Source organism: Cyprinus carpio, chromosome B7 (genome assembly GCF_018340385.1).
Source record: "Cyprinus carpio isolate SPL01 chromosome B7, ASM1834038v1, whole genome shotgun sequence".
Classification (NCBI taxonomy): Eukaryota; Metazoa; Chordata; class Actinopteri; order Cypriniformes; family Cyprinidae; genus Cyprinus; species Cyprinus carpio.
In genome coordinates, this window is record NC_056603.1 from 6,057,631 (window position 1) to 6,085,256 (window position 27,626).

General features: G+C 37.2%; 1 protein-coding gene across 2 annotated transcripts; it reads left to right on the forward strand.

Moving 5' to 3' along the window:
• Positions 1-45: 45 nt before the first annotated feature.
• Positions 46-27,626, forward strand: LOC122137798 (galactose-3-O-sulfotransferase 3-like). 2 transcript variants are annotated; one of them, XM_042726770.1, is made up of 3 exons: positions 46-275; positions 21,200-21,297; positions 22,448-27,626. In XM_042726770.1, exons 2-3 carry the CDS (start codon positions 21,215-21,217, stop codon positions 23,712-23,714), a joined length of 1,350 nt encoding a protein of 449 aa, XP_042582704.1. In that variant the 5' UTR covers positions 46-275; positions 21,200-21,214; the 3' UTR covers positions 23,715-27,626. The 2 variants fall into 2 exon arrangements, with proteins under 2 accessions (XP_042582704.1, XP_042582707.1); XM_042726773.1 differs by lacking the exon at positions 46-275 and adding an exon at positions 691-997.

Sequence of the window (27,626 nt, forward strand, 5' to 3'; positions counted from 1 at the left end):
CGCGTGCGTAGTGAATACACGGGCGCGCGAGAGAGGCGGCGCGCGGGTGCAGCCAGCCAGTCGCGTGAAAACGCCGATGACAGACAGCGGCAACCGACGCGCCGGTATTTATCAATGCTGAGATGACCTACCGAGCACCGAAGCGTCTCGCGTCCGCGGTTTCTGAGCGCAAATAACCGCGGAGGAGCGAATCCAAAGCGGCTCGGATCTTTGTTTCACTGCGCGGGTCGAAAACTACATCCATCCATCAGCCCGCGGAGCGTGAGATGACAAAGGTGGGTGAGCACACAACCGGCTACCGTATTGCTTCATCACCGTCACTGGCCTGGATTGACAGCACACCTGTCTCCTAACACATCCTAATGTTAATACGCAGGCTGTTTAAGATGTATTTACATTGTTCGGTTCTCTGGTGCGTTTTGCAGCAGAAAGCATGATGACCAGCTGATTTATAGATATTGATTTCATTGATATGCATGCTATAAATAAGGTTTTAAGTGACATATTTACCTGTGAGGACGTGTTGGTTTCATTCAGGATCTACATCTGACATCAGCTAGTTGATTTGAATGAATATAATGATGTTTATTCATTTAAAATGTTAGTTTAGCATTGAAATATATTTCTAAAGCTTATTTGGTATAATGGTTTACAAGAGTTCAGTTGTGCTGAAAATGAAAAATGGAAAGCTGTTCCATCCTCGAATGCTTTTTATCAGTTTAACATTAGCACAAATCTCTTAAGTGTGAAACAGAGTTGTCACTTTGTGATTTGCCATTTCAAATGGCTTTGAATAGTCACGCCAGTCTTTAGCACATCAGGCTTGCGTGGCATGAGCTGATCTGATCTGCTTTCTGTTGTTTATCTTTTTCTGTTTGTCCTGCTGTTGCTTATTTCCCCCTTCAGAAAATTATGAATCAGTTTTAGCACAGCGGATAATCGCTTGATTTAGAGGCTCAACATCGTCTGGTGGAACAAATGCAAGAAATACAGAGAGGTAATAGTTATAAAATCTGAACTGAGAGGAACTGGAATTTGAATCTTAATTGTGGATACGATATTGATGAAACAACAAGGCTTTTTAAGAGTTTATAAAAAGAGTTTGAAAGAATCTTATCTAACCAGTGAAGAAAGAGTTTATATTTAACTTATGATTTGAATCTGGTAATCAATACACAGCGGACAGTGAGACGGCAGTAGACTAACCTGCTCTCCAGAGGTCTTGCTTAAGCTGGATCATAATCCAAGTGTCTTTCAGCAGACTTAGTTTACCAGCATGTTAGATGAACACCAGTTTGTTTTCAGCAGCAGAGAGTTTCTGATTATTAAAGAAACAGTTCACCCAAAAATGAAAATTTGCTGAAAATGTACTCGCCCTCAGGCCATCCAAGATGTAGATCTGATTTGGAGAAATGTAGCATTGCATCACTTGCTCACCAGTGGATGCTCCGCAGTGAATGGGTGCCGTCAGAATGAGAGTCCAAACAGCAGATAAAAACATCACCATAATCCACAAGTAATCCACACCACTCCAGTCCATCAGTTAATGTCTTGTGAATCTAGAAGCTGCGTGTTTTTAAAGAAACAAATGTGTAATTAAGAGGTTTTTAACCTAAAACCATTGCTTCTGGACAAAATACAAGTCTGTAATCCATAAAATTGTAAGAGGACAATGGGGATGGATTTAAAGGAAAATCAATTATGGACTCATATTTTAGCCAGATGCAACTGTTTAAAGTTAAAACACCTTAATGATGGATTTGTTTCTTAGAAACATACAGCTTTTCACTTCACAAGACATTAATTGATGGACTGGATTATTGTGATGTTTTTATCAGCTCTCATTCTGACGGCACCCATTCACTGCAGAGGATCCATTGGTGAGCAAGTGATGCAATGATACATTTCTCGAAATAATTCCCATGAATAAAATTCATCTATGTCTTGGATGGACAAAACTCTGGTTAATAAACACTCTTCGTTTTGGTTGGTGAATGAAATTGTGCAGCTTTCAGTTTGTTTTGACCAGTTGGAGCCACTTTATAAACAACTCTTCCCAAGTAGATTGAACAACGGCAACGTGTTACTTGCCATTCCTTTGTAATTGTGAATTTCACCAGCAACTTCTAAGTGAAAATTGTTTTTACACCAGGTTTTTTTTTTTTTTTCAATGCATTGGTTTATGAACATTTTAATTTACCAAATTGTTTGTTGCTGCTTGACTTGATTAGAACCAAACATAATTACAATCTTTGGTGCTTTAATATCGCATTTACTACAGTAATATATCTTGAAGCAGCTTTGTTTTGTGAGAGTCTGATCTGCCACTCTCCCTGAAAGTCAATAGGAGAATGTGTGTTCAGCCGGGATCAATTACATGATTCTCATACACTTATTAATAGACCCTTCAATTTAGGCTAATCTAGTCTGACGAGGCAACTCTAAAATGACATTTACAGGATAGATCTTTATCAGTTGTTAAACATTAGGCCAATAATAATTATCAATTGCAATGATGCCAATCAATGTAATATCAAGGATGTGTTGCTTCTGATTATTCATGCATGTATTCTGGGCACTTGAGAAGGTGAGGTGTGATGCTAGACGTTCTACGGTGCGTCTGGTTGCTCGTCTGCTCTCGTTCTTCTACTGTGCTGGAATGTGTTGGCTTTTAAAGTGGGAATCTGATTAGATCGCCTGTGATTAAATATTTACGGTGGCTTTCTCCGTTGCTTCACAGAAAAGTGAAAGCAGGAAAGTGTGTTATTTGCTTGCATGCATCTGTCTGCCTGCTTGTGTGTGTGTTTGTGGGATTAATTTACTGCACTCATTAAACTCGGCATGTTTTCTCTGCATCCCCTCTGGTTTCCCTGGTCGCAACCTTTTCTGTGACCCTTGCGTTAATTTTCCTCTGAGGATGCTCGCTGCTTTTCTTGTGTGTCTTTTCATCTGTGCCTCGCGCTCTTGTCCTCTTGACTTTAAATGTCCGTTTTGCTTTATCAGGGAGCTGCATGTATATTATTATGAATCATTGTCCCCTGGAGCGTAACTTGTATTCTCAGTGCAAATCAATCATGTGCATGTTGTTCAAAATGAAGGGGAAAAGATATGAATTATAAACCGGACAATAAATGTGCTGTTTTTTTCCAAGCCACAGTACGGGAAAGAAAAGACTTAAGACTTATGTGGCTTTACTATATAATTCACTATTGTATAGATGGACTGAATACAAAATAAAAAAAAAATCTATTATTCTGATTTCTAAGAATTCTGAGATTTCGTACTTTTATAAAACTTTTATTCAGCAAAGACCCCATTACATTGATTAAAAGTAATAGTAAAGACATTTTAAAATGTTCCAAATGATTTCTGAACTTTCTATTCATAGAATCCTGAATAAATGAACTACGGGTTTGCCACAAAAATATGAAGCAGCACAACTGTTTTGAACACTGATAATAAACAGAAATGTTTCCTGAGCAGCAGATCAGAATGATTTCTAAAGGATCATGTGACACAAGACTGGAATGGCTGATGGGAATTCAGTTTTGCATCACAGAAATAAATTACATTTTACTATATTTTCACATAGAAAAAAGTTATTTAAAATTGTAGTAATATATCATATTTGTACTGTATTCTTGATCAAATAAATGCAGCCTTTATCAGCACAAGACTTCTTTCAAAAACATGTTTTGAACAGTAGTGTAGTATATTTATCAGTTTGTCCACTACTAAATACATTACTCTGGAACATGCATGTCAGTGTGTCTAATTCTTATTGTTTGTTAGTCACTGTCAACATGCAGAGTAAATACACTGTCAGTCAGTCGGTAATAAGTGATTGATTTAAAACACCTCACATTAGCAGAAACTCACAATTGATTCCAGCACAGCTTGACATTTAGCTAATGATCACCCTGATACACATGATTTAGTAAACACCATTAATGAGTTAATTACGGAGAGTCAATAGCTTTCCCATGAACCTTTTCAACACTTTCTGGTTCTTTGGTGAAGGGCAGACAAACTTGTTTTGGATAGACCGATTAAAGAAAAAATGGCCGTCAGTCTTTAGAAGGTTTAATATTTTCCCTCTTTCTGCCATCGGCAAACTTCAGCTGTTGTATCAGACGGCTCCACTTTGACCTCAGTGTTACAGCGGACCGAAATTAGCCGCTGTTGTGGTCTCGGAGATATTGCGTTTCAAAGCAGCGTTTTTCATCCTGTCATCTCTGTGAATGGAGAAGGGAATCTGTACAGTCACTCCTTGTTTTCTCAGAAACTTCATATGTGCTCGTATGAAAACATCGGAGGCTGAGCTGTTGGTTTGACAGGAAAATTTCAGCCAGGGCTTTTTCCGGCTTTCATGCATAGGATTTCTTACATGACTTACTAAAAAAAAAAAAAAATCATATTTTGATATATATATATATATATATATATATATATATATATATATAATATATATATATATATATATATATATATATATATATATATAAAAATATCAAAATATTGATTTTTATTATATTTATTTAAATTCCTAAAATCAGAAAACATTATTGTTTTTATTATTATTATAATTATTTTATTATTATTATTAAATCCAATTATGTTTCCAGTCAGGGCTTTTTTTCGGTCATTCATAGGATTTCTTACATGACTTACTATGTTTGACGTTTAATTTATTGGGAGTCGGATTTATCTTAAAAAAATAATAATAATTATTTATTATTTATTTATATTGTTTTATTTTTAAAATATCAATATATGATTTTTAATATTTATTTAAATTGTTATTGTTTTTACCACTATTATTGTTTTTACCATCATCATTATTATTATTATTATTATTATTATTATTATTAAATCCAATTATGTGTAAAAAAAAAAAAATTTCGGTCATACATTGGATTTCTTACATGACTTACTATGTTTGATGTTAGAGTTAAGTTAGTCAGACTGATCTCAGAAATGAGAATTTTACTAATTTTATTTTATTATTATTTTATTTTTTCAAATCTTTAATTATATTTTTAAATATTTAAGTAATTATTGTTATTATTATTATTATTAGTAGTAGTAGTAGTAGTATTATACTTCAGGACTTCAGCCAGGGCTTTTTCGGTCATGCACTGGATTGGATGACTTTACTATGTTTGATGTTTATAGTGAGTCAGAATTATTATACCAGAAATTAGAATTTTCTTGATTATTTTTTTTATTTTTATTTATAAATTCTAAAATATATAATATTTAATTAAATATATTTGATTATATTATATTTATTATTGTTATATAAAAAATAAATTGTGTAAAAAAAGGCCTTATTATTGGTGGTCTGAGTACATAAGGAGTCAGATAAAATTTTCAAATCTGGTTTTAAAGTCATTTGTAACACTGAAAGGTTAAAAGGTTGAGCACTTTGCATTGTGGGATGTTCATTTGTATACTGCAGATTTTTTTTGCATATAAAACAGTTGAATGCTGTGCAGAACTAGTGTGTAGTACATCATTGCATAAACACTATTGTATTGTTGAATTTTATCCTCAGATTTTGCGGCGGATGGCTGGTTGCTCAGGGGCCACTGAAGGATTAATGAAATGCTCTTTAGGAAGGGTCTTGACTATCGGTCTGTTACAGATGCTCCATAACCGCACGGGTGCAGACACAAAGCGGTGCGCTGAACCCCCGCGGGTCTCTCGCTGCTCAGACAGCAGGAGTGTAAGTGGATATCAGTGACGGCGCAGCGACAGCTCGCGTTAAACCCCGCAGACGCTCTTTCATCACTGATGCTGCCACCAGTGCTGCTTTTTCCTCTTTTTGTCTTCTGTATGCTGTATACAGAAATTTGAACTGACTTTAATGTTAGTATTAGTGTAAACTAGGGGTTCCCAAACTATTTTGTCAGCCGAACCCCTTAGACATAAAATATTTACATGCAATCCTCTTAATATTTTATGTTAATATGTCAATAATTTTTTGGTAAGTGCTTTTATTTTGACTTAGTAGCTGGATTTTAAAGTCGACTCTATCCTCTTTTCAGTTGTGATAGGTTCTGGTGTTTTAGGAACCCAATCAAGTTGAATATTATTATTATTATTATTATTATTATTATTATTATAATTATTATTTATTACTACTAGGACTACTATTATTTAATTTGGTTGGGTTCCTAAAACACAAGTGTTAACAATAATAAAAACACAATAAATAAATAAACACAATACATTTATTATTATTATTATTATTATTATTATGTTTTGGGAACCCAAATTTAATAAATCAAATGTAATAATAATAGTAATCATGATGATTAATAATAATAATAGTAATTTTAACTCTAATTATAAAAAATGAAGACAGAAATGCATTACTGTTTAAGTTACAATTGTACTATAAAATAAAAAACAAAAAAATTTATAATCATTTTATGTTAAAATATATAATACTAATATTTATGTTTTAAATTCTTTACTTTTAAATGTTCTAACCCTTGAGCTTTTAGCATTTCAAACCTCATGCTTTTATTTTGGTGAGCTACTGGTGAAATGCTGAAAATGTCTGGAACAGAAATGTTGTAGATTATGCAAAGATGTAATAAAAATGACGTTGTGTTCAGTGAAAGACGGATCGTGAGCTGCTTGATCACATGTAAATGAACACAATGCTGCGCTTCACTCTGAAACGACAACAAGCTTTATCACAAATAGCTCTTCATCAGCTTACAAACCTCTGTTTATGAAACCCTTGAAGTGCACTTGAGCAGAACAGTACTACTTTCTATTTAGTTTCTTTTAACCTAAACAAGGCATGTTTGTGAAGGCAAACACTTACTGCACATGTGACATTTGAAGGAAGCTCTGTCTCCCTCTCAAGCCCTCAACTTTTCTGAAATAATGCATGACCGTGAGCTTATAATGCGTTGTCAAGCAGCACCGTCTGCACTCATGTGCATGTTTCTGGACGTAATGTTCCCATCTTTCACTCATTGTTCCTCACACACACACACACACACACACACACACACCTCCTGATCGCTTTCATTTATCTCCCCTCAGCATTACACCAGAGGTTGTGCCATCTGCTCGTGTCCATAAACACGACCGGCGCTAACGAGGGCCGAACAGATCTGCACTGATTGTTACATCTCGCACAATAATTCAATCTCGCGCTTGGCTCGTCTGGAGCTGGAGGAGCGGATCTGTCTGCCTCTCGGGATGTTTTGGTCTGCGGGGATTTAGTTAGACGAGAGCCAGGGGATTTGAACCCGTGACCCGTCGGGATGCTCTTGCCGCCTCGGTCGCTCTGCGCAGGATGCATCAAATCCTGTAGCGGACGCTGGAAATTAATTTGGAAAGGCGCACCTCTCTGAAATCTTTCTAAAGTTCAAGCGTGCAATCTGAAGGAGTACTTAATCACGCACTTCATGAATAATTATCCTCGTTCTCTATTCATTGTCACTGATGCAAGACAACAGACTGTTCCCTTATTAACCAGAGGAACATTTTTCACTGTTTTGTGCTGCATAATTAGAAGCGACCCGAGATATTTAGTAGCAAGTCAATGAAATGTCTTTGTGCAAACAATTAAAATCTGCTGTTTTCATAATTATATTCAGTTTCAGAGATGCACCTAAACATGAAGTAGGTCAGAATGAGGTGATTTCTGATTTTCATATATATATATATATATATAATATATATATATATACTATATATATATATATATATATATATATATATATATATATATATATATATATATATGTACAGTTACAAAGACACATTCTCATGTTTGCAGTTCTCTAATGTCAGGTAGTGGTTGCATGACATGAAGTAAATAGATAGAATATTTAATCTTTTTTATATAATCTTGCATAATGTTAAGAGTTTTATTTGGACTTTGTAGCTGGACTTTAAAGTAGACTATTTTTTTTATTATTTTACACTTTGATTGGGTTCTTAAAACATCAGTGTAAATGTATTAATAATGTTTTAATCGTAATCTAATTATATTAATCCAATTAGAAAAAATGAAGACAAATATATTACTGTTTTTAATTACAGTTGTATTTTGAAATAACAAATCATGATTATTATTAGCTACAAGTTACAATACTAATTTGTTTTGAAAAATGTAAATCCTCATGAACGCATAATAAATTATATTTATTGTTTTATTGTGTGATTGTATTATTGTTTTAAATCATTGTTAAAATGAAGACAGAATATATATTACCTTTGAAAATTTTATAATAACCATAAAATTAATTAATAATTAATAAAATAGGAAAAATAAAATATAATAAAATGAATTCATAATAAATTGCAACTAATAGGTATTATGTTTTAACTAAAAAATGTAGACAAATACATTACTGTTGAAAATTACAATAATAAATAATAAACAATGTTATGTAAACATTTTATGATCTAAAATGAATGAATTATTATTGTAAACATTTTGTTTTGCGGCACAAGTTACAGTACTAATATTTATTTTTAATTTCTTCACATTCAAACTTTCAAACCCTTGAGTGTTTACTATTTAAAATCTTCAAACGTTTATTTTGGTGGAATACTGGTGAAGTGCTGTAAACTCCTGTCCACAAAAGGTTGGAAATTATGTTAATGTGTAAATAAAGTGAACACAGTGAATTTTGCATTCACAAATCCGTGTTTAATCTGCAGAGATGGAGTTTGCTGCGTTGTCTAACTGTATATTTGCTGCATAAATTAGGTTTATGCTATAAAATATAGTATAGAACCACAAACACGCGATGTGAAGAGGACATGGACAGAGCTGCTGTAGATGCTCCTTAAACAAGTAAGGAGTTGTGTTCTTAAGGTCTGTGCTTCAGGTAACCTTTAAAGATGGGTTTAAGCAGCCAGTTGTGAGTGTAACAATAGTCTCCATCTCAGATGACACGCCTATATATATAATATATATATATATAGATATATATATATATATATATATATATATATATATATATATATATATATATATATATATATATGTATGTATATGTATATGTGTATATATACTGTATATATATATTTGCATAATACTATCAGGAGTCCAAACACTGATAAAAATAATTCTGTGGTGTAGTAAACAAAAATGTTATTTCAGACAATAAAAAAACAGCAAATTCTATATTCGTACTCAAGTTTGTGGAAGTTATAGCATAAATATAAACATTATAAAAGTAAGTAAAACCTACTCAACTTTTCTGATGCTGGTGACATGCACTTGGGCATAAATAATTAATAAGGTTGATACAATTTTTCTACTCAAAATGACACATTCATACTCAGAAATGACTCAGAATGTTACCTTCATTGTGTATTGTGTACCAAGTATTGCATTCTCTGTGTTTGAATGCATGCCGCATTACTAATTATGTAGATGCCTACATGATATCTATTGTATTATTTACTTTGATGTTTCTAAGTAACATACCAAGCCAAAAGTCAAAATATTGCAAAGTAAGCTTTGACTAAGTAAAAATTACTCAAACTTACTGGCCAAGCTAAAGCTCCTTATTTTCTTTGTTAAATGTACTTAACTTTGGTAAGTAGATTTTATTTTATATGTGAAGTTATATGTAATAATACAATATTTACTTAATTTCTTTATGAAAGTTAAGTTCAATAGTAAGTAGACTGTACAGATAAGTAGCAGTAAAGTGTACTTAAAATGTGTTAGTGCAAATAGTTATAAAGGTTTTTTTTTCTTTAAGTAAATCCTACAACTTATTTTTTTTTCAGTGTAGAATCTAAACATTTTAATCTTTCAAAATCTAATCAAATGGAAGTTTACTAATTTCATTTATTTTTTGGCAAGGTAAAACATGAATATGGAACATGGAAAAAAAAATGTAGTATACTGTACCTTCAAATTAGTGTTTTAAGAAATGTATTTTAATTATTGATTAATAAATTATTTAATTAATAATAATAATACTTTAAGTATTGTGCTGTAGTGAACTTTTATTTTGGCGGTTGCATCGAAGAACTTAGAGTTTCTATGTGTTTTAATTGTTTATTATTGTTGTTGTTGTTGTTATGTGTTTATATAATGTCCTTCAGAAATCACTCTTATATGCTGATTTGCTGCTCAAAAAAATTCTTATCAATGTTAAAAGCTGCTGTTGTGATTTTTATTTTATTTTTTTGTGAAAATTAATTCTTTGAAAGTTCAAAACAACTGCATGTATTTGAAATGGAATGGGAACATTATAAATGTCTTTACTGTGACTTGATCAATTGGCAGCAGTTCTTTTGTATTATTTACACATCAGTCAACAATTACCCTCACCCTGTAGGTGATCGATAGGTGCGTAGGATAAATGACCAAAAGCAAGCCAAGCATCTAAGCAAAAATGATAATATTTCCACATGATGGAGGGATATGGAGTGATGTGGGCTGTTGTGGTTTATAATGGCCAAGCATTATTGCAAATATTGATCATATCTGCTTCAACTGTGGCTCATACATTCAGAGTGGGAGCTGTTTTATAATATTATTAATTCTTTGAGGGTGGCTCTACTTTCAAAAAAAGAGAGAAATTCTATAACTTTTAGTTTGTGTGAGAGAGAGAGAGAGAGAGAGAGAGAGAGAGAGAGAGAGAGAGAGAGAGAGAGAGAGAGAGAGAGAGAGAGAGAGAGAGAGAGAGAGAGAGAGAGAGAGAGAGAGAGAGAGAAGAGAGAGAGACGAGGGGAGGGGAGATAGTGAGAGAGAGAGAGAGAGAGAGAGAGAGAGAGAGTGAATGAGAGAGAGAGAGAGAGAGGAGTAGAGACGCGGCGAAGAGTGAGAGCGTGAGAGGGAGGAGAGGGAGAGGAGAGAATGGGATGAGTTTGAGGGTGCCGTTGCTTATTTTCAAGCTTCATTTCCCAGATTGATTTTTATGGGATTTAGACAATAATGCCGCATCAGATGTGCAGAGGGAGAGAGAGGGGATGTTTCATGGTTTACTGAACTGTGATTACAATAAAGTACACTAGAAGTGCTTTGTGCTGTGATATAGGAAGAAAAACTCAAATGTAAACCTAATATCTGAGTTTAGAGCCGCATGGTTAGTTTAATTAGTGGCTTCTGTTTCTATTCTCACAGATGTTCTTCACAGTTATTTATTAAATTCTGTTCAATACTCAAAACAGCTTTCTTTTCCAGGGACACTTTTGGAGAGGTTTAACGTATTGTTAATGGTCCTTTAACAGATTTGGTCACACCTTTAAAAAACAAAAATAAACCTAAATGTAAACGAACCAAGCCTTTATTAATGTGTTTGTGGAATACATCTCAACAGGAGGGTGTATGTTGAAAGAGTGTTTTGGGTTTAATAAACTTTAAGCTCTATCGACCGCCAGGTTGAGCATCAATTGAATGGTCAAATGGCATTCAAACTCCATTTCAGGACCTTTAGATGATTTCAATAATCAATGACACCAGCCAAATTAGAGTGTGTTAAAGAGATAGTTCAGCAGAACTTAAAATATGTTAGTAACATTCTATGTTTTGCAGATTTAAACAAACATGCAAGGCTCACCTGGTTAGTGGCATTAATAGCTTGCATTTAAACTTATCTATGTCCAAGTCCAGGCACTACTGTTACTATTAGAGGTTTTATTTGCCAAATACCAGCAGTTAAATCAACATCATAAAGAATACTGCATGCTAATCACATGCCGCAGAAAATATCACATTTACATTCTCCACATGCTGCAAATTGCAGTCAGAACAAACAGATAGTAACAGTAGGCCCACCGAGACAGGTGAATGTAAACTGTTTAAGCAAGTGTAAAGACTCGTGACAGTAGCAGCTCTTGCTGTTTCCAGACCTTTTCAGCATGGTGCAATAAAAAGTGAGAAATACACTTGCTTTCTGTTCAACTCTACATTCCTGTTACTGTAAGCTTGTGAGAATGTTGTGTAGGGCGTCTCTCAGGACTTGACCCTATATTTGGGATTGAACTTTTAACCATTGTCCTAGAATCCCAGATTTTTAAAATGGAATATTCTGTGTTAAATACAAGCTCGATTTAAAAAGTATAAATATGTAAATATTATACAGTGTGTGTGTATATTTATATATATACACACATATATATACACATATATATGAATGAATGTGCAGGCCTAGCCTTAAACAAATTTAACAATGTTGAACATTTTGGCTAATTAATCTAAACAGTATAACACGCTGACAGACTTAATTAATTAAGAATTTTGGCATAAATATGTAAATTACATACAGTGAAATGACTGTCAATGAAAAATGACAGAATAATGACTAAAATTTAAATGAATAAATATGTTAATTCTGATCTTATTCATCAGGTCTCGCACACAATGCAGCATCACAGTCACTATTTAAACGAGCACTGACACAGTGTGGTGAAATCGGTATTGTTACGTTGGATTAAAACTACAAGTACCGTTGAGTTTGGAAAATTCATGTACACCGTAATCATCAGACTATCTCTTCGCCTGTCTCAAAAAATGCCTAGATTTTGAAATCATCCTGCAGATGTCCATTATGCTTAATTAAAAAAAAAATATTTTTTTTATTTTTTTTTGATGTTTTATTCATAATATTGTTTTTTTTTTGCTACAAGGGTTTTTTTTGTGTTGCTCTGTATGTTCATATCTATAAAAGGAAAGACTCCTCTATAGAAGAGTCCATCTTGACCCATGCTTAGAAAAGTGTCCATGCAGTCACTTTACAAAAGGCCTGGAAAACAATTTTGACCTGAATAATGACCTGGAGAGATGTTCATATCGTTTAAACTGAAAAAACTTCGCTATTCTTTGTAAGCTGCTTTTGGAAAAATATGTGTTGAGAAAATGCTATGAAAATCATTGAATGAGTAAGGGAATTATTATTTATATCCTTTGTACCTGCTAAATACAATAAACCTTTTTCAGGATTGATGTTGCATTGACTTTTACGCAGACAAAAATGAGGCCGTGAGAGTAGACTTACAGTCTTTACAAAGACATATATTGTATACAGGTTTCACAACTCACAACTTTCAAAACTGTTTATGGAGTCTTGAACGTTTTGTAAAAGCTTTTTGTCAGCTGAACAACTGACATGCTCAATCCATTGAACGCACTGTACTCCTCTATCCTCACAGCCTCGCTCCTGTCAGAATGATGTATGGTTATAGGTCTTTTCTGCCCACTTTGTTTTTGTGGTCAACCCTAAGAGCAAAACTGATTAAGCAGCAAAGATTCTGTGATTCCTCGAGTTCCTTCTGCCGTACAGACATCATCACATGAAGAAAAGCAAGTAGAAAGAGAAAAGTCAATTCAGTAGCCACATGCGTAAATGTCACTATTCCTACACTCTAAAACTAAATTCAGGGGACCTTTTACCATAGCTTAAATTACTGCATGGGTGCAAGTTAAAACTTCTAATATATTAATTTAATTGCACCTTTTAAGCTGTAAACATTATTTAGAACTTTTGGCATAATGTTACTTGGAATTGTGTGTAAATTTAATAAAAATGCTTGCATAAATTAAAAAAAAAGTTGCAGAACTTAATGAAATTGTTTTGATAACGCTGGTTACTGGAGTAACTGTTGTTCTATGAATGGTGGAAGAGCTCCAGAGATGGTCAGTACATGGTGGAAGACGAATACAGCCAAGTCACGAGGATATAAGCCGAAGCATCTTCTGTAAGTATTCCAGAACTGATCAAGGGAGAAGGGGCCATGTTGAGTCGATAGAACCTTATGAATGAGCAAGGTGATGCCCATGTAGCTGCCGTACATATCCCGTGAAAGAGGTACACCATGTAATGCTGCATAAGAAGTGGCCACTGCCCGAGTGGAATGACATTTAACAGTTGCAGGCAATACACAGCCTGTTGCATGACATGCTTCAACAATAGACTCCACCACCAGGTGAGCGAGCTTTTGTTTCAACAAAGGTGCACCTTACTTGCCTGGTCCAAAACAGACCAAAAGCTGGTCCATGACACGCCAAGAGGCAGTCCTCAATACACACAACCTGGGTGCTTACTAGATGTCTGTGACAGAACCGAAGGCAATATCCTTTCTCAAGAGTATCGAGAAGCCACTTGTTGTCTGTAATGCCCCTCCAAGAATGTAATTGAGAGGTCGAAAACTGTCCCGTCACAGACCCTGAACCCCTAACGACGCCAGGGAACATTTCCATTATCCTTGGAGGGGCGCCGGTGAGGAGGTTCAGGGTGAGTTGATGGCCTGAACCAAGAACGGGGCACCTCTCGTCTTAAAGATAATCCAAGTCGAGAATCCTGCTGCGGCGGCCTGTAAGACTGCCCTTGTCTATGCTGTTGCAAAGTTGAATGACGAGCAGGTAACCGTTGTGCAGCTAGTGCAGGGTAGCTCACGTTATGCCCAATAGGCTGGGAACGAGACTCAGCTGCCCTTACCCTGCACTCAAGGGCCTCCTGAGCAGCTGGACAGAAGATTTGACCAAATTTGAGAGTGTGCAGAAGTCTCCTCCAAGGCTATGTAACAGTCCTGTTCATCCGTAACTAGCAAATCTGAAGCCACCAAAGACAATGTGTCCAGGTCCTCCCTAGGACATTTGGCCATTGGTACAACCTTGGGCAATATGGGGTTAAATACTGATGCTCTCACATCCTCATTTGCGCTCTGAGAAGCAGACAGAAATGATCTAGCCAACAAAGCCTTCACAGCATTAGCTAATTCAACTACCTGGTGAGAAAGAGCTGCAGTCAGAGTCCGTTTCTTTTTTGGAGGACCCTCAGTTTTGCTAGCTGAGCGCTTGCTACCTGTCTTAGTCCTAATCTTGACTGGTGTTAAGAAATCTTCACTTCCCGGTTCAAATTTTGCCAATCTCTGTTGCCTAATTTCCAAAGGCATTAGACTACATTCTGGGCAAGGTTCAGTTATAACCTCATTAAGATGGTCGATGCCCAGACAGTCAGTGAGGTGGTTGTTTGTATTTGTAAGGTTAGTAGGGGGTGGTGATGTAGAACATGAGGCAGCCATAGTGCCTATCCCTTTAGGAAAAATAACTCTGGTCAACCAATGGGTTAATAACAGTACTGCAATAATAACGCATTACGTGGTTGCCACAGTAACCGCACGCAATAAAAGATTCCCTGGTTTACCAGTGAGTGCAACAGTAGTCTCAATGCACAGGTATGCACACACGGTGAACACAGAACCCTGGTAAAGCAATAAGTTCTAACAGTACTTACCACAGCGACTGGAAGACTGCTTGTAAAGACCCTGGATAACCAATGGTTATCTTGAGACATAGCTATAGCAGGGAGTGAACAACAACCCAAAAGCTGTGCACACTCAACGAGATCTCTCCACGAGAATGACAAAGAGACCGACCATGACATAGTCAGGAGCTGATAAAGAACGATAAAAAACGATTTGTATTGTGAAAAGCGCTATGCAAATAAACTCGAACTGAATTGAACTGATACAAGAATCTCGATGTGATGAGCGAGAGGCGACTTCTTCCACCATGTATTGACTGTCTCTGGCGGTCTGAAACAGTGAAATTGAACTGAAAATTGGCCAGCCAACCAACCAACAATGACCGCAAATGCTAGTGACAAGTAATATCATCATTAATTAAATTCATGTGAAGTTGCATTTAGTATGTGGTTCGGTAGCTATTAATTTAAAATGGAATTGCTCAAATTAATTGGTTCCAGAGCCACCACTCAATTACACTGAAATGTGTTACTTTTTTTTGAGTAATGAACTAATTTTTTATGCTACAAATTAAGTTCCTCTAAACCAGTGTAGTTTGTTGGTTGAACATGATTTCATTTAGAAGTCATCATAACTTCAAAACACTTGTTTTTAGAGTGTATATCTGACCCACCGTGTCCTCTTGACCACCATCTGTACCAGACATCTATAACGTTGCCTGCCTGGCTGGACGTTCCTCACGTCACTGCTGGATTGGTCACACAAGCTTGGCTATATTACAGTAACTCAACGCTTTCTCCTGAGAGCGTCTTTCCACAATTCCACAATAGCACCACTCAGCACCGTAGGATCACAGCTTGACTCTCGGTGTTTTCCCCCAAAAGCCACATTTTGATTCCAGAAAAACAGCACAGATCGGATTCTAATCTCCTTGCTTTCACCTCGACTCTGGCTTTGTGTGGCTTGAATGACAGGGAATTATGGAGAATCTGTTGCAGTATTGCTGGTCTTAATGTACCACTAAAGAGATTAGCTGTTACTTCCAAGGAAGATGACAATTTTAATATGTATTTCATGGATATAAGTGTCTTTTCCTTGCTTCTAATACAGCTTCCACTCTTTTGTTCCTACCCTAGTCTGGGGTCAATGCACATAACATGTTTTTAAAATTCATGATCAAATCTGAAACTACTGTAGTATCGAAAATACCAAGATACATACCGTATATCACAAATCGGCCAAAACATACAGATCGCCCAGCCCTAATGTCCACACTACAGAGTGTTAAAAGTAACACTGAAGTGGTGTTGAAGTAATTTAATGATTTAATCAGATAATTTGATGAATTTTAGAAACACTTTTCACACCAGACATTTCGAACATCTCTATAACTAAAATGCAAACATTCATCAAGAATCAGACTATGGATCTCAACAATGGTGACAATAAACAAAAAGCTTCATGCTGCGGTGCATTCTGGGTGCACCAATCAAAACTCATCCATGGCTCCCAGAATGCATTGCAACACAAATAAAATATGCATCTGAATTGTATTAGTATTTTCTCTTATTCCTACTATTTGCTTTAAATTTAGCAATTTTTTTTTTATTGTGACAATTTAGTAGCGTGTCTTGTAATGCTCATCTGAATATTTTGTTGATTGTCACAGTTCTTGAAATTCATGTGCAGATACTTCGTCTATGTGTGTCTTAAATAAAAACTACTTCTTGTGTACAAAGTCTTAATAACATTGTTCATATGGTCAAAAACACGATCTGTAGAAACAAAGGGCTACTGTAGTCAACAGTGTAAAATGTAACAATCAGTGAATCAAGCCACTACATGAATTTGTCAGCATCAAGCAGCCAACATCACCTGATCACGGTCTCTCTCTCTTTTTTTTTTTTTCTTTTCTATAATAATGTGTTTTGTAAGCACAGAAGCGGGGCTTGTTGATCCTGCTCTCGCTGAATTTCTGACCATAACTGCATGCCCCCATCCGCTCCCACGATTTTTGTGTCCGCTCCCGCAAACATTCTAATATTGTATAGAATTTTCGCGCATTAGGGCGCTACTATCAATATGTGAGGTATTTAAATCCTTTTGAATGAGCGCTCGCAGTTCACTTTGGGTTTCTTGTTCAGGCGCGCACTGTGTGAAGGGAGCACATCTTACGATAAAAGATATTTGTCAATTCTAACTGTAATAAAACTGTGCTAAATGTTTTGGACCACACTAGTAGTATGAGCTGTGTTTATGATAAATGTGCAAAACAGTGACTGTAAAATATGTATTTTAGGGATGGAAATTACATTTTTATATTTGGGACATGGTAATTGCACTACTTTGGGTGTTTTTTTTTTGTTTGTTTTTTTTTTTTACTGGCATTGAAGTGTTTCATAAAAAAGCTATGGTCTGCAGACAGTTATAAGAGTTGAAGAGACAAATACATCTTCAGAATATACTGTGTGAACTCATCCCTTTAGCTCAGAGAGTATTATTTTACATCCTTAATAAGTTTTGTCAGTTGTTTTGATTATTGGTCTAATTCTTGTTTCTTGGGTTGCATTGGTTAGTCTCTCAATTCCCGTGTGCTTCGTTCACCTCTTCTGAATTATGTTGTATTGATAAGGAGTTATCACAAAGTCTGTTTAGTTGTGCTATCATACAATCAATATAAAGTAAATGTAAGTTAAAGTGTCGCCGATGTAACCGGTTAAAACATGGAGTGGCAATGAGGTCTTAAAATGTATGGAAAAAGACTTAAAAAAGGTCTTAAAAGGTATTAAATTTAACTCTGTGATTCCTGTATATACCCTGTATAAAGTCAAGGGTGAAGAGCCCAAATAAAGCAAACACTGATCACAATTATGGCAACCTTTGAATTAAATTCAATAAAGTATGAAAATAAACCTCTCTTAATTCTCAATTAGAACTTTTGTATGACAGAAATAAAGTCAAACTGGTTAGTAATGAGTGAAGGTGGTAAAGCTGTTTCTGGAATTCATTTCCCACTGATTTATTGATGAGCATTACCAGCTTCCAGTGCTGTTTGCTTGTGTTCTCTCTTCCATGATCACTGCTCTGACTCAGAGGTAATAACATATTTAATTTCAGAACATTGCTTGGCCAGAACACACATTAGACGGCAATCGGAAGTTATTACAAACACTCGATGGTGGTTTAAAGTGAGTTTTGAGTAAAAGCGGAATATAAATTTTATTTATTGTCTTATGCTACAGTGTGCATGAATGGTCACGTAACACGTGCTTTCGGTCATGTAGTATGAACGGACATCTGCATGTGATCGGAACTCCATGCATCGCTACTCTCCATTGGAAATGAAGTCATTTGAAAAACCGTTTCTGGCTTATCTGAAGGACATCACTGGACCCTTACTGGACCCCCTGCAGTTTGCTTAATGAGCAAACAGGTCCATGGATGATGCAAAAAAACATGGGTTTGCACTTCATCCTGCAACATCTGGACAAAACAGGAACTTATGTAAGGATCCTGTTTGTGGACTTTAGTTCGGCTTTCAATACCATCATCCCAACAGCCCTCCAGACCAAACTGACCCATCTCTCTTCCTAGCTCTTTCTGTCAGTGGATCACCAACTTTCTGACAGATAGGCAACAGCTAGTGAGACTGGGGAAATTCATGTCAAACAGCCGCTCCACCAACACTGGTGCCCCTCAGGGATGTGTTCTCTCCCCACTGCTCTTCTCCCTGTACATCAATGACTGGACCTCTAAAGACCTCTCTGTCAAGCTTCTGAAGTTTGCAGACGACACTACAGTCATCGGCCTCATTCAGGACGGTGACGAGTCTGCTTACAGACAAGAGGTTGAGGTGCAGTCTTAACAACCTGGAGCTGTACACTCTTAAAACAGTGGAGATGATAGTGGACTTCAGGAGAAACCCCCCTGCACTACAGAGAATGGTTCGGATTGCCGAAAGGATTATTGGTGCTCCCCTGCCCACCCTTCAAGAACTATATACACCCAGAGTGAGGAAAAGGGCTCAGAAAATCACTCTGTATCCCTCACATCCAAGTTACCCCATCTTTGAACTTTTGCCATCTGGCCGGCGTTTCAGGGCCGCAAATACCAGGACAGTCAGGCACAAGAACAGTTTCTTTCAGTTTCTTACTGGAAGCTTATGTCACTAAAACAAATTCCTTGTATGCGCAAGCATACTTGGCAATAAAGCTCCTTCTGATTCTGATTCTGATTCTGAATGACTTCCGGTCTGTTGTTTGTCAGAGATAGTGGAAAGCTGGCTTGAAACGCAGCGGAAATGCCAGTGTGACAAGGATAATTTTCATCTCTGAGTGTAACCGGTGACATGGACTGACTGTGCAGACTGATCGGTGTATTACAGTGCCACGAGAGCTATAGAAGGCAGACTGCTCTGTACGCCTTCGAATCGCTCTCGCGGATGTCAAACACTTATTGATCTGCACTGCTTCGAGTCGAACACACCTAGTGCTGCAGGCTTATAGGCTCACTGACATTGATGAGATTAACTCCTTCTGTATCGAAATTTGTTACCAAACGACGAGAGGTTTCTCGATACTTGATGGTATCAAGACAATTCGGTCGGTGCCTAAAAAGTATCGAACTTGATGCCCAGCTCTACCTACCAGATGTTTCTGGATCATTAGAAACTAAATTAATGAATTTAATTTAATTAAATATTTATAATTTAATTTAATTAAACTAACAGTTTAATTAAAGAGCGGGAAATGAGCTGAATGTAACTGTGAGACTCACTAGCCAAAATAAGAGCTTTTTCAAAGCACTCAAGTAATTTGACACTTTAATAGCACATCTCTTCTCAAGCTGCATGGCTTGAAGTATCATTTGTTCCCCTAGCACCAAAACAGGTTTAAAGGATTGGTACAAATCCCTAATTTAAAGTATGAGGTATATTAATTATGCATTAAACCTCACTATTAATTACTTGATGTATCTTTAGAGCCTTTTCTTATGAGCTTTTTCATGTGCTGATACATGACACTGATTGGTCCAGTACCAGACCTTTAAGGGACCATGCACTCATGCTGTAGGTAATGGTTTATATTACAATTGGAAAAAGAAACCCAGACAGTCAGTCGGTGTTGAATTCTGACCTGCAGTATTCATTTGCATCTGCATTATAAACTTGAATTTGCCTTCAGGAAAACTAATTTCCTTATATTGGTTATAGAAAACAGTTACTGTAATGCATTCTCTTTTTTGCTCAGTGTACACTGCTTTACCATCCAAACTATGATTTTTGTGTAGCAACCATTTAAATGTCAGTTGCACTGCTGTAAAATCTGCAAACAGTCCAGACTGCTATAAAACAATAAAACCAGAAGCTGTTTTTCCATGATATTTGTCAGTGGTTTGTATTGCTAATCTTGCGCTTCTGCTTAAAATGGAAGTCATGTCATTTAATTGTCGTGGCTCTTTTTGAATGGCATCAGGAGCGAAATGGCTAACCCTTTTTGTAATGCTAATGCTAATTAAACTACAGTAGTATCAGGGCTTGATCAGGGGAAATAAAGGCAGGTTGTGTAGAAGTGGCATTCGATACGGTGAGAGAGAAAGGGAAAGCGAGATGAGATAACTGTAATTAGAAGCCGAGGGAAGAGGTGGCCCTGACTCGTATGGAAGATATCCAAGACTTTGTTAGCATTAGACAGGCAATACTGTCTGAATGCTAATACGTCACACCTGTCCTATCCTTGTTCTAGGTTTGCTTGTTGTCTTTGTCTCTGAACATGTGTTTGAATTACCCAACACTTTAAAAATGCACTTTGCAGTTTGAGATCCAGCTTGAAAGAAAACACTGTCAACCAAACCAATGGTTTGCATGATCAGTGCATTTTTGTGCTCATGAATTTGTTTATGTTGCTGCAGAGGTTATACTTGGTGTTCTGGATACATGGTAAATGTATGAGTAATGTACACCTTTGTAAAGTCCCATTCTTCTCTTTTGCAGTGAAAGAACCTGGAGATGTCTCAGAAGAAGATATTCCTAGTATTGATTGCAATCAGTACGGTCAGCTTGCTTCTGCACCATGGGGGTCACTTGAACTTGTAAGAGCCTTTGAAGAATGATCCCATCATTTATCCCTACCTTGTTCCTAGTGATGCACCGAAACCTTTTTTTTTTTACCAAAACATATTTCAGCCTAACAAATTTTACATATTGCAACTGTAGCTCATGTAGCTTATCTACTGTATATTGTGTGCATGAAGACACTGACATTGTCAAAGTGTCAATTAAACACATTGTTTTGGTCATGTTTTTGGACCCCCAAAACTAGATTGGCCAAATATTTGTGGTTGCCAAAATTTCAGAGCATCACTACTATTCCTCTTTTCTGCCACCATTTGTTTTTAGTCTATTCCATTTGATTCTTGCCTTACCTTGCCGAAAAGATGACCTTTAACCAGACTAATGTAATTTGTTGGTCATGGCTGGTTTAGTTGCTTGGCCAACTGGTCTCCCATCTTGACCAAATCCCCAAAATGCCTCTTAAACCAACGTACCAGGCCAGAAGTGGCCAGCTGAAGGTTATTACACACTGAGTCCGAAATGTTTGTATTCATCACACACAGAAACCTTGCACCCTGAGTGCGTTACGTTTTAATTAATCAATACAAAATAGAGTCTTAAAGCAGTGACAATGATTTTGTTGTCATTTCTCCTAAAAGAGAAAAAGAAAGAGGAAATATTGAGTCAATCCAAACCTGAGATTGTGTAGAGAGGAAGAAGAGTTCCACCTTTAAAAGTTTACTTCAGGATGTCATTGGCTCATTTTAATGCTTTGCTAGCGATACTGGAGCCACATATTAAGAAGAAGACCGCTAATTTCCGTGAACTCAGTGTGCAAGGACCTATACAGTGCTTTGTGCTACAAGACGAAGTGGATCAATATGTCAAGCGCCATTTTTGATTTTGCCGTACGGTGACTCTGAATTGTCAAAACGCCTCTCAAAATGTTTTCTATGGATGCAGAAAATCTGATCCAAGTTTTTTTATGACGGATGAAAGTTTCGGAGCCAGTGTGTAAATTTGATTGACACAACATGACACAACATATTTATTTTTTAATGTGCGAAAATGACCTTGATGAGTGCAAGGACCTTAAGGCTTGATAGTTTTATCAGTAGGGTATATTTGTTTTTGCATTACCATTTTTCTGATCTTTCAACATTTTCTGCATAAATTCTCCCCTTGCAGGACGCTGGAGGCATTCTGGTTGGGCTGTCCATCCTCCATGTCCTCCTCAACCCAGGGCAGCGGTGGACCTTCTGCTAAACACACCAGTGTAGCCTTTCTTAAGACGCACAAAACGGCCAGCTCCACTGTGCAGAACATCCTTTTCCGCTTTGCTGAACGCAACAACCTCACTGTGGCGTTGCCTATTACCACCTGTGACCACCAGTTCTGCTACCCTCGACCGTTCAGTGCCCACTTCATTCACCCACACACCACACCACCTGACATCATCACCAATCACTTACGATTCAGCCGGGCTGAACTACAACGCCTCATGCCCAACAACACAATCTACATCACGATATTGCGGGAACCGGGAGCGATGTTTGAGTCTCTGTTTACCTACTTCAATCAGTACTGTCTTAGCTTTAAACGTGTCCCAAATGGCTCTTTAGAGACTTTCCTGGACCACCCTTGGAGCTACTATCATCCAGAAGAGAAGGATTCAATGTATGCGAGAAATACACTGACCTTTGACCTAGGCGGTGATAAAGACCGGCCATCTTCGGAGGCTCCGGCATATGCCAAACGATTCGCTGCAGAAATGGAGCGAGTTTTCTCGTTAGTTATGATCTCAGAATACTTTGACGAATCCTTGGTGCTGCTCCGCCGCTTACTGTCTTGGGATCTCGACGATGTTCTGTATGTCAGTCTCAACATGCGCACACCTGACTCCAAGAGCAGCCTTTCCACTGAAAATACGGCCAAAATCAGAGCCTGGAATGCTATAGATTCGGTACTGTATGATCACTTCAATGCCTCATTGTGGCGACAGCTGAGAGCGATGGGACTAGCGTGCGTTGAGCGGGAAGTCCAGCTGTTGCGTCAGTCTCGTGACCGACTTGTCCGCAGCTGCTTTGGAGGGAATTTGCCACCGCTGCGCTCTGCTGCACAGATCACAAATAAGGAATTGCGGCCTTGGCAGCCCAGTGCCAAAGTGGAAATTGTTGGGTATGATTTACCAGTTAACATGACACAAAAAGGCCATGTTCCTCCACGAGACGAGTGTTTAAAGATGGTAATGCCAGAAGTGCAATACACACGGCTGTTGCTGCGCTCAGAGTCCCTACGTTATCGAAAGCGGTTTCCATTACGGAGCTCCCAGCAGACTTTACGAACCGTGGGACAAGTACGGGCACACAAAGAATCCCCAGCTCCGAGTTTGAATCCGCGACCCTCAGAGACTATGGCTCGGAGCACCAAAGGAGCGCTACGGCTTTCCCAATAAACTTCTTTTCTTTTATTCCCCGTTCCTTGCAGCTAAATGTCCATGAGACGTTGGAATTACTTGAAAGCTTGAGGTCATACCTCATTTGTATCGGATGTGAGCACAACCAAACGTACACTCACAACTCTTGTTCTAAAAGTTAGAAAAAATCTTTGTGTGTTTCTCAAATTAAAATGTAAAAAGGGTGAAGGAAAATATATTTTGAAGTCTAAATGCCTGACATCTGGAATGTTTCTCAATATCCCAAGGACTCTCTCTCCACATATATACCATCACTTACTGTTTGCATTTAAGCCATTATTACCCTGCTGGAAAATCCCAAATCAGTTTTAATTTGATACCTGGTTTTACATGGTTTCTATCTAGTTGAAGCTAATCCCTTACGGTCATTGCTGGTCCAAGATTGTCTAGAGGGTAAATGAGCTGTATTACCAGCTGGCAGGTCATCTTGGTCAAGCTTGGTTAGACTACAAGCTACAAACCAGCTTGGCGTGATCTTGTTTTTCCAGCAGGGTCTTAGAATATCTCTTTGCTGGTGTTTGAAGTTAAGACTAGAGGTCGAACGAATTGGGTTTTTCACTGGCCGATGCCGATATTTAGAAATCAGGGCCGATTTTTCTGGCCGATATGTTTGGCCGATTTTCTTTTTTTTTTTCATCTCATAAAAGTGAGTTTGAGCAAATTATTATTGCAGGGTACAAGATAGTAATAGCAGAAGTAGCCCAATTTAGAGTAATAATACATGGCTCAAAACTTAAGCACCTTCTCAAAACCATTCTGAAGCACACTTTTTGTTTATGTTTACTGACAGACACCAGTGTTTCCCACAGACTGCAAATTAATTCTCTGCCAGCAGGATGCGCTGTTGGAGTGGAGATGTAGCGGTTTCTCCGGTAACGGCTGTAATCAAATAAGCACTGCTCACAAACGCTACTTTATCAGGCATTACAGGAAAGACGAAATGAAAATGACATCAAAGCTTTTCTGAGGACAGTCAGTTCTTTTCAAAGTTATATTCATATAAAAACGCCTGTGCTGCATTTTAATTCTGAAACGTGAAGCGCTCATTTTATTCAACGAAGTATAAGATTTAAGAAAAATCTATTTGTGGCGGTTTTGATATAGTGATGAGCCGTCACAAATAATTAAATGTATAGGAAACACTGGTCACTGCTAAAAAGTCAAATGGCCATAGTGATAACAAAAATAAAAGATTTCACACATATTACACAGCCAGCTCTGCTCCTAACTGCTTAAGAGTGCGCTGGCCACGAGCGATGACATCTTGGAGGATATTGTCGGACCTACACACACATTTCATGAGGAAAGTTAACTTGCACGTTATAATCATCACAAAGGTTTCGTATAAATTGAACGTGTTTCTACTTTCACATGCAAATGACTTGTTGCACTTATGAATATGATAACTTTCCGGCATCAATTTAAGTAGGGTAAAACGTAATTCCGAAATGGGATATTTTGCCCTGCCATTAGCTGAAGTTGTGTGTAAACAAGCCGCTGCTGCAGAGTGTGAGCTGCTCCGTCTCTCACTCAGCGTCAGAGGGAGTTCCACAACAAAGCTTAGCTGCCCGCCAGTGCACCTGCCTATAAATCGGCCTAATTTGCAGCACAATCGACCAATGCAGATTAATTAAAAAAATGCCAAAAATTGGACAATCAATCGACCTCTAGTTAAGGCTTTTTCTGGTAATTGCATCTGGCCATTGTTAGGCTACCTTTTTACCAACAGCGCTCTGTTTGAGCGTGATCTTTTACACATGCTTATCAACATACTGACAGCTGCACCTGAGCCACAAATCACCATAATTGACTCTTCAGTTGTGGTCCAAAAACCCAGCATCATGTGTCGATGATAATGCATCCGTCTCGAAGGACATTTAAATATTTAATAATTTATTCTTTAGCCTCTCTTTGGGCGACGCTAGGGTTACACAGCCCTGCATTTTTATGAGGCTGCTACGTACCAGGCCAGAGAAGTTCAGCCTCAACTAGAAGCTGGGAATAGTGACAACTCGTCTACGTGGACCCAAACGAGGTCAGTAATGAAGAACCGCTATACGTTATAAACCAGGAGTAAGAAGTGTGTTAGTTTCATCTTTATGTTTTTTGGGGATAATGCTTATACTGCAGTGCACTTGCAAATATTTTAACTTATGTAATTAAATTATAGTAGGAAATACATCTCCACATTGTCCGTTTAAGACATACTCTACACACAAGTAAGCAAACGCAAAAACTTCTAGCTGTGTGAGATTGATTTTAACACCCGTGTTTGCATACTTGTGTAGAGTGTGCTTTTGGCCTAACGTCTCTTTACTGGAGCTTCACTTAACAAAGGCACTGTGATGTAGAGGTACTGGGTGGTGACCGAGCTAATGGTGGCCACCCACACAAAGACTCGTGCCAGTGGAATGTAAAAGCATAGTCTGTTGACTGTGTCTTTGTACTTAAAACGCAACACTCCCACCTTTTAAGCCAGTGCTTATCAACTGGTTTGCTTTTGCAACACAGGACTGACTTTGAAATAAATTTATACCAAATTACCATAGAGTATGACTGGACGCAGAAAATCAGACCTGGAACCAACTAGTTGAGAACCACTGGTTTAGTGCTGTATTTCCCAACTCTGTTCCTGGAGGCACCCCAACACTACACATTTTTCAACGCTTCCTAATCAAACACACCTGACTCAACTCTTCAGTAGAGACTTGAAATGAAATGGATGGGTCAGATAAGAGACGCATCCAAAATGTGTACTGCTGAAGTACCTCCATAAAAAAGGGTGGGGAAACACTGATTTAGGGTACCAAATAGAAACTGAATACCTCTGAAAGAACAGCCTCTTAAAGAACATCATTTCTAATATCCGTTTCTTTGCTGTTCAAAGCCACAAGGTTTGTTCGGTAGAGGAATATATTTTTGGATGCTAAATTTGCTACTCTCTCCCAAACTTTCTGGCAATAAGAATTCCCTTCCTTTTTTTCTAAATGAAAAGTCATCCTTCATTTGGTAACATCTCGTTATTGTATTTCTTCAGATGTACTGTATTGTAGAGAATAGTATCTGGAGCAATATAGCAATGGTATACATCATAATGGAATTACTAGTCAAATGAAGGTATGTAGATCAAAGCATCATGAGCGCCATGAAACAATTCACACATAAACCAACTCCTTTTTTCTAGGAGTGCTAGATGATACTTAAATAAATACTGTTAGTGTTTGTTGTGAACATACAGTCTGGATCTACGAATCCCAAAAGACAACATTCTCATTTTCTCATGTTTCAAAATTAGAAAAACCTCGGATAATAAATTAAAACTGTTGTTAGTGGAAGCATCTCTGTCCTTAAAGACTGTCAAGCCATTAGACATGTAGAAAGTGCTCTTTGATTGTATATAATGTACTTTATGTTGAACATAACACAATTTTGAGTTAAAATTTAAAGATGAAGTTTGAACACGTGACTCGTTCTGCATTCTTGTTTGGGTTAGAAAACCTCTCGATAGATAACACTCCTGACAATTCAAGGTTTTTTTTTTTTTTGTCTGATGTATTGTAAGAGAAATGAGAAGTAAAGCATGGAGTGATTTGCCACAATTTACTGTATACAAAGAATCTGCTGTTCAACTGGACAACTTTTTCATGAAGACTGTGAAGAGAGAGATTTTCATGCTTTTTGTGCTGAATGATTAGATGACAATAGATGTTTTCCCGTTAAATTCATCCTTTCATACTCTATTTATTTAACTGCTACATATTCAGTGACTTTTATGGGCTTTGAATAAGATGCTTCTGACAATCAGAGGTTGGCTTCTGAAGCTGTGTAATAAGACATGTGAAAACATTGACCATTAAAGCTGGAAAAACAACATCCTTCTGTCTCACGTGC

Coding starts and splice junctions, on each gene's coding strand:
- LOC122137798 (XM_042726770.1), top strand. CDS start 21,215: ATGTCTCAGAAGAAGATATTCCTAGTATTGATTGCAATCAGTACGGTC. Junction 21,298..22,447: donor CATGGGGGTCACTTGAACTT/GTAAGAGCCTTT, acceptor CTCCCCTTGCAG/GACGCTGGAGGCATTCTGGT.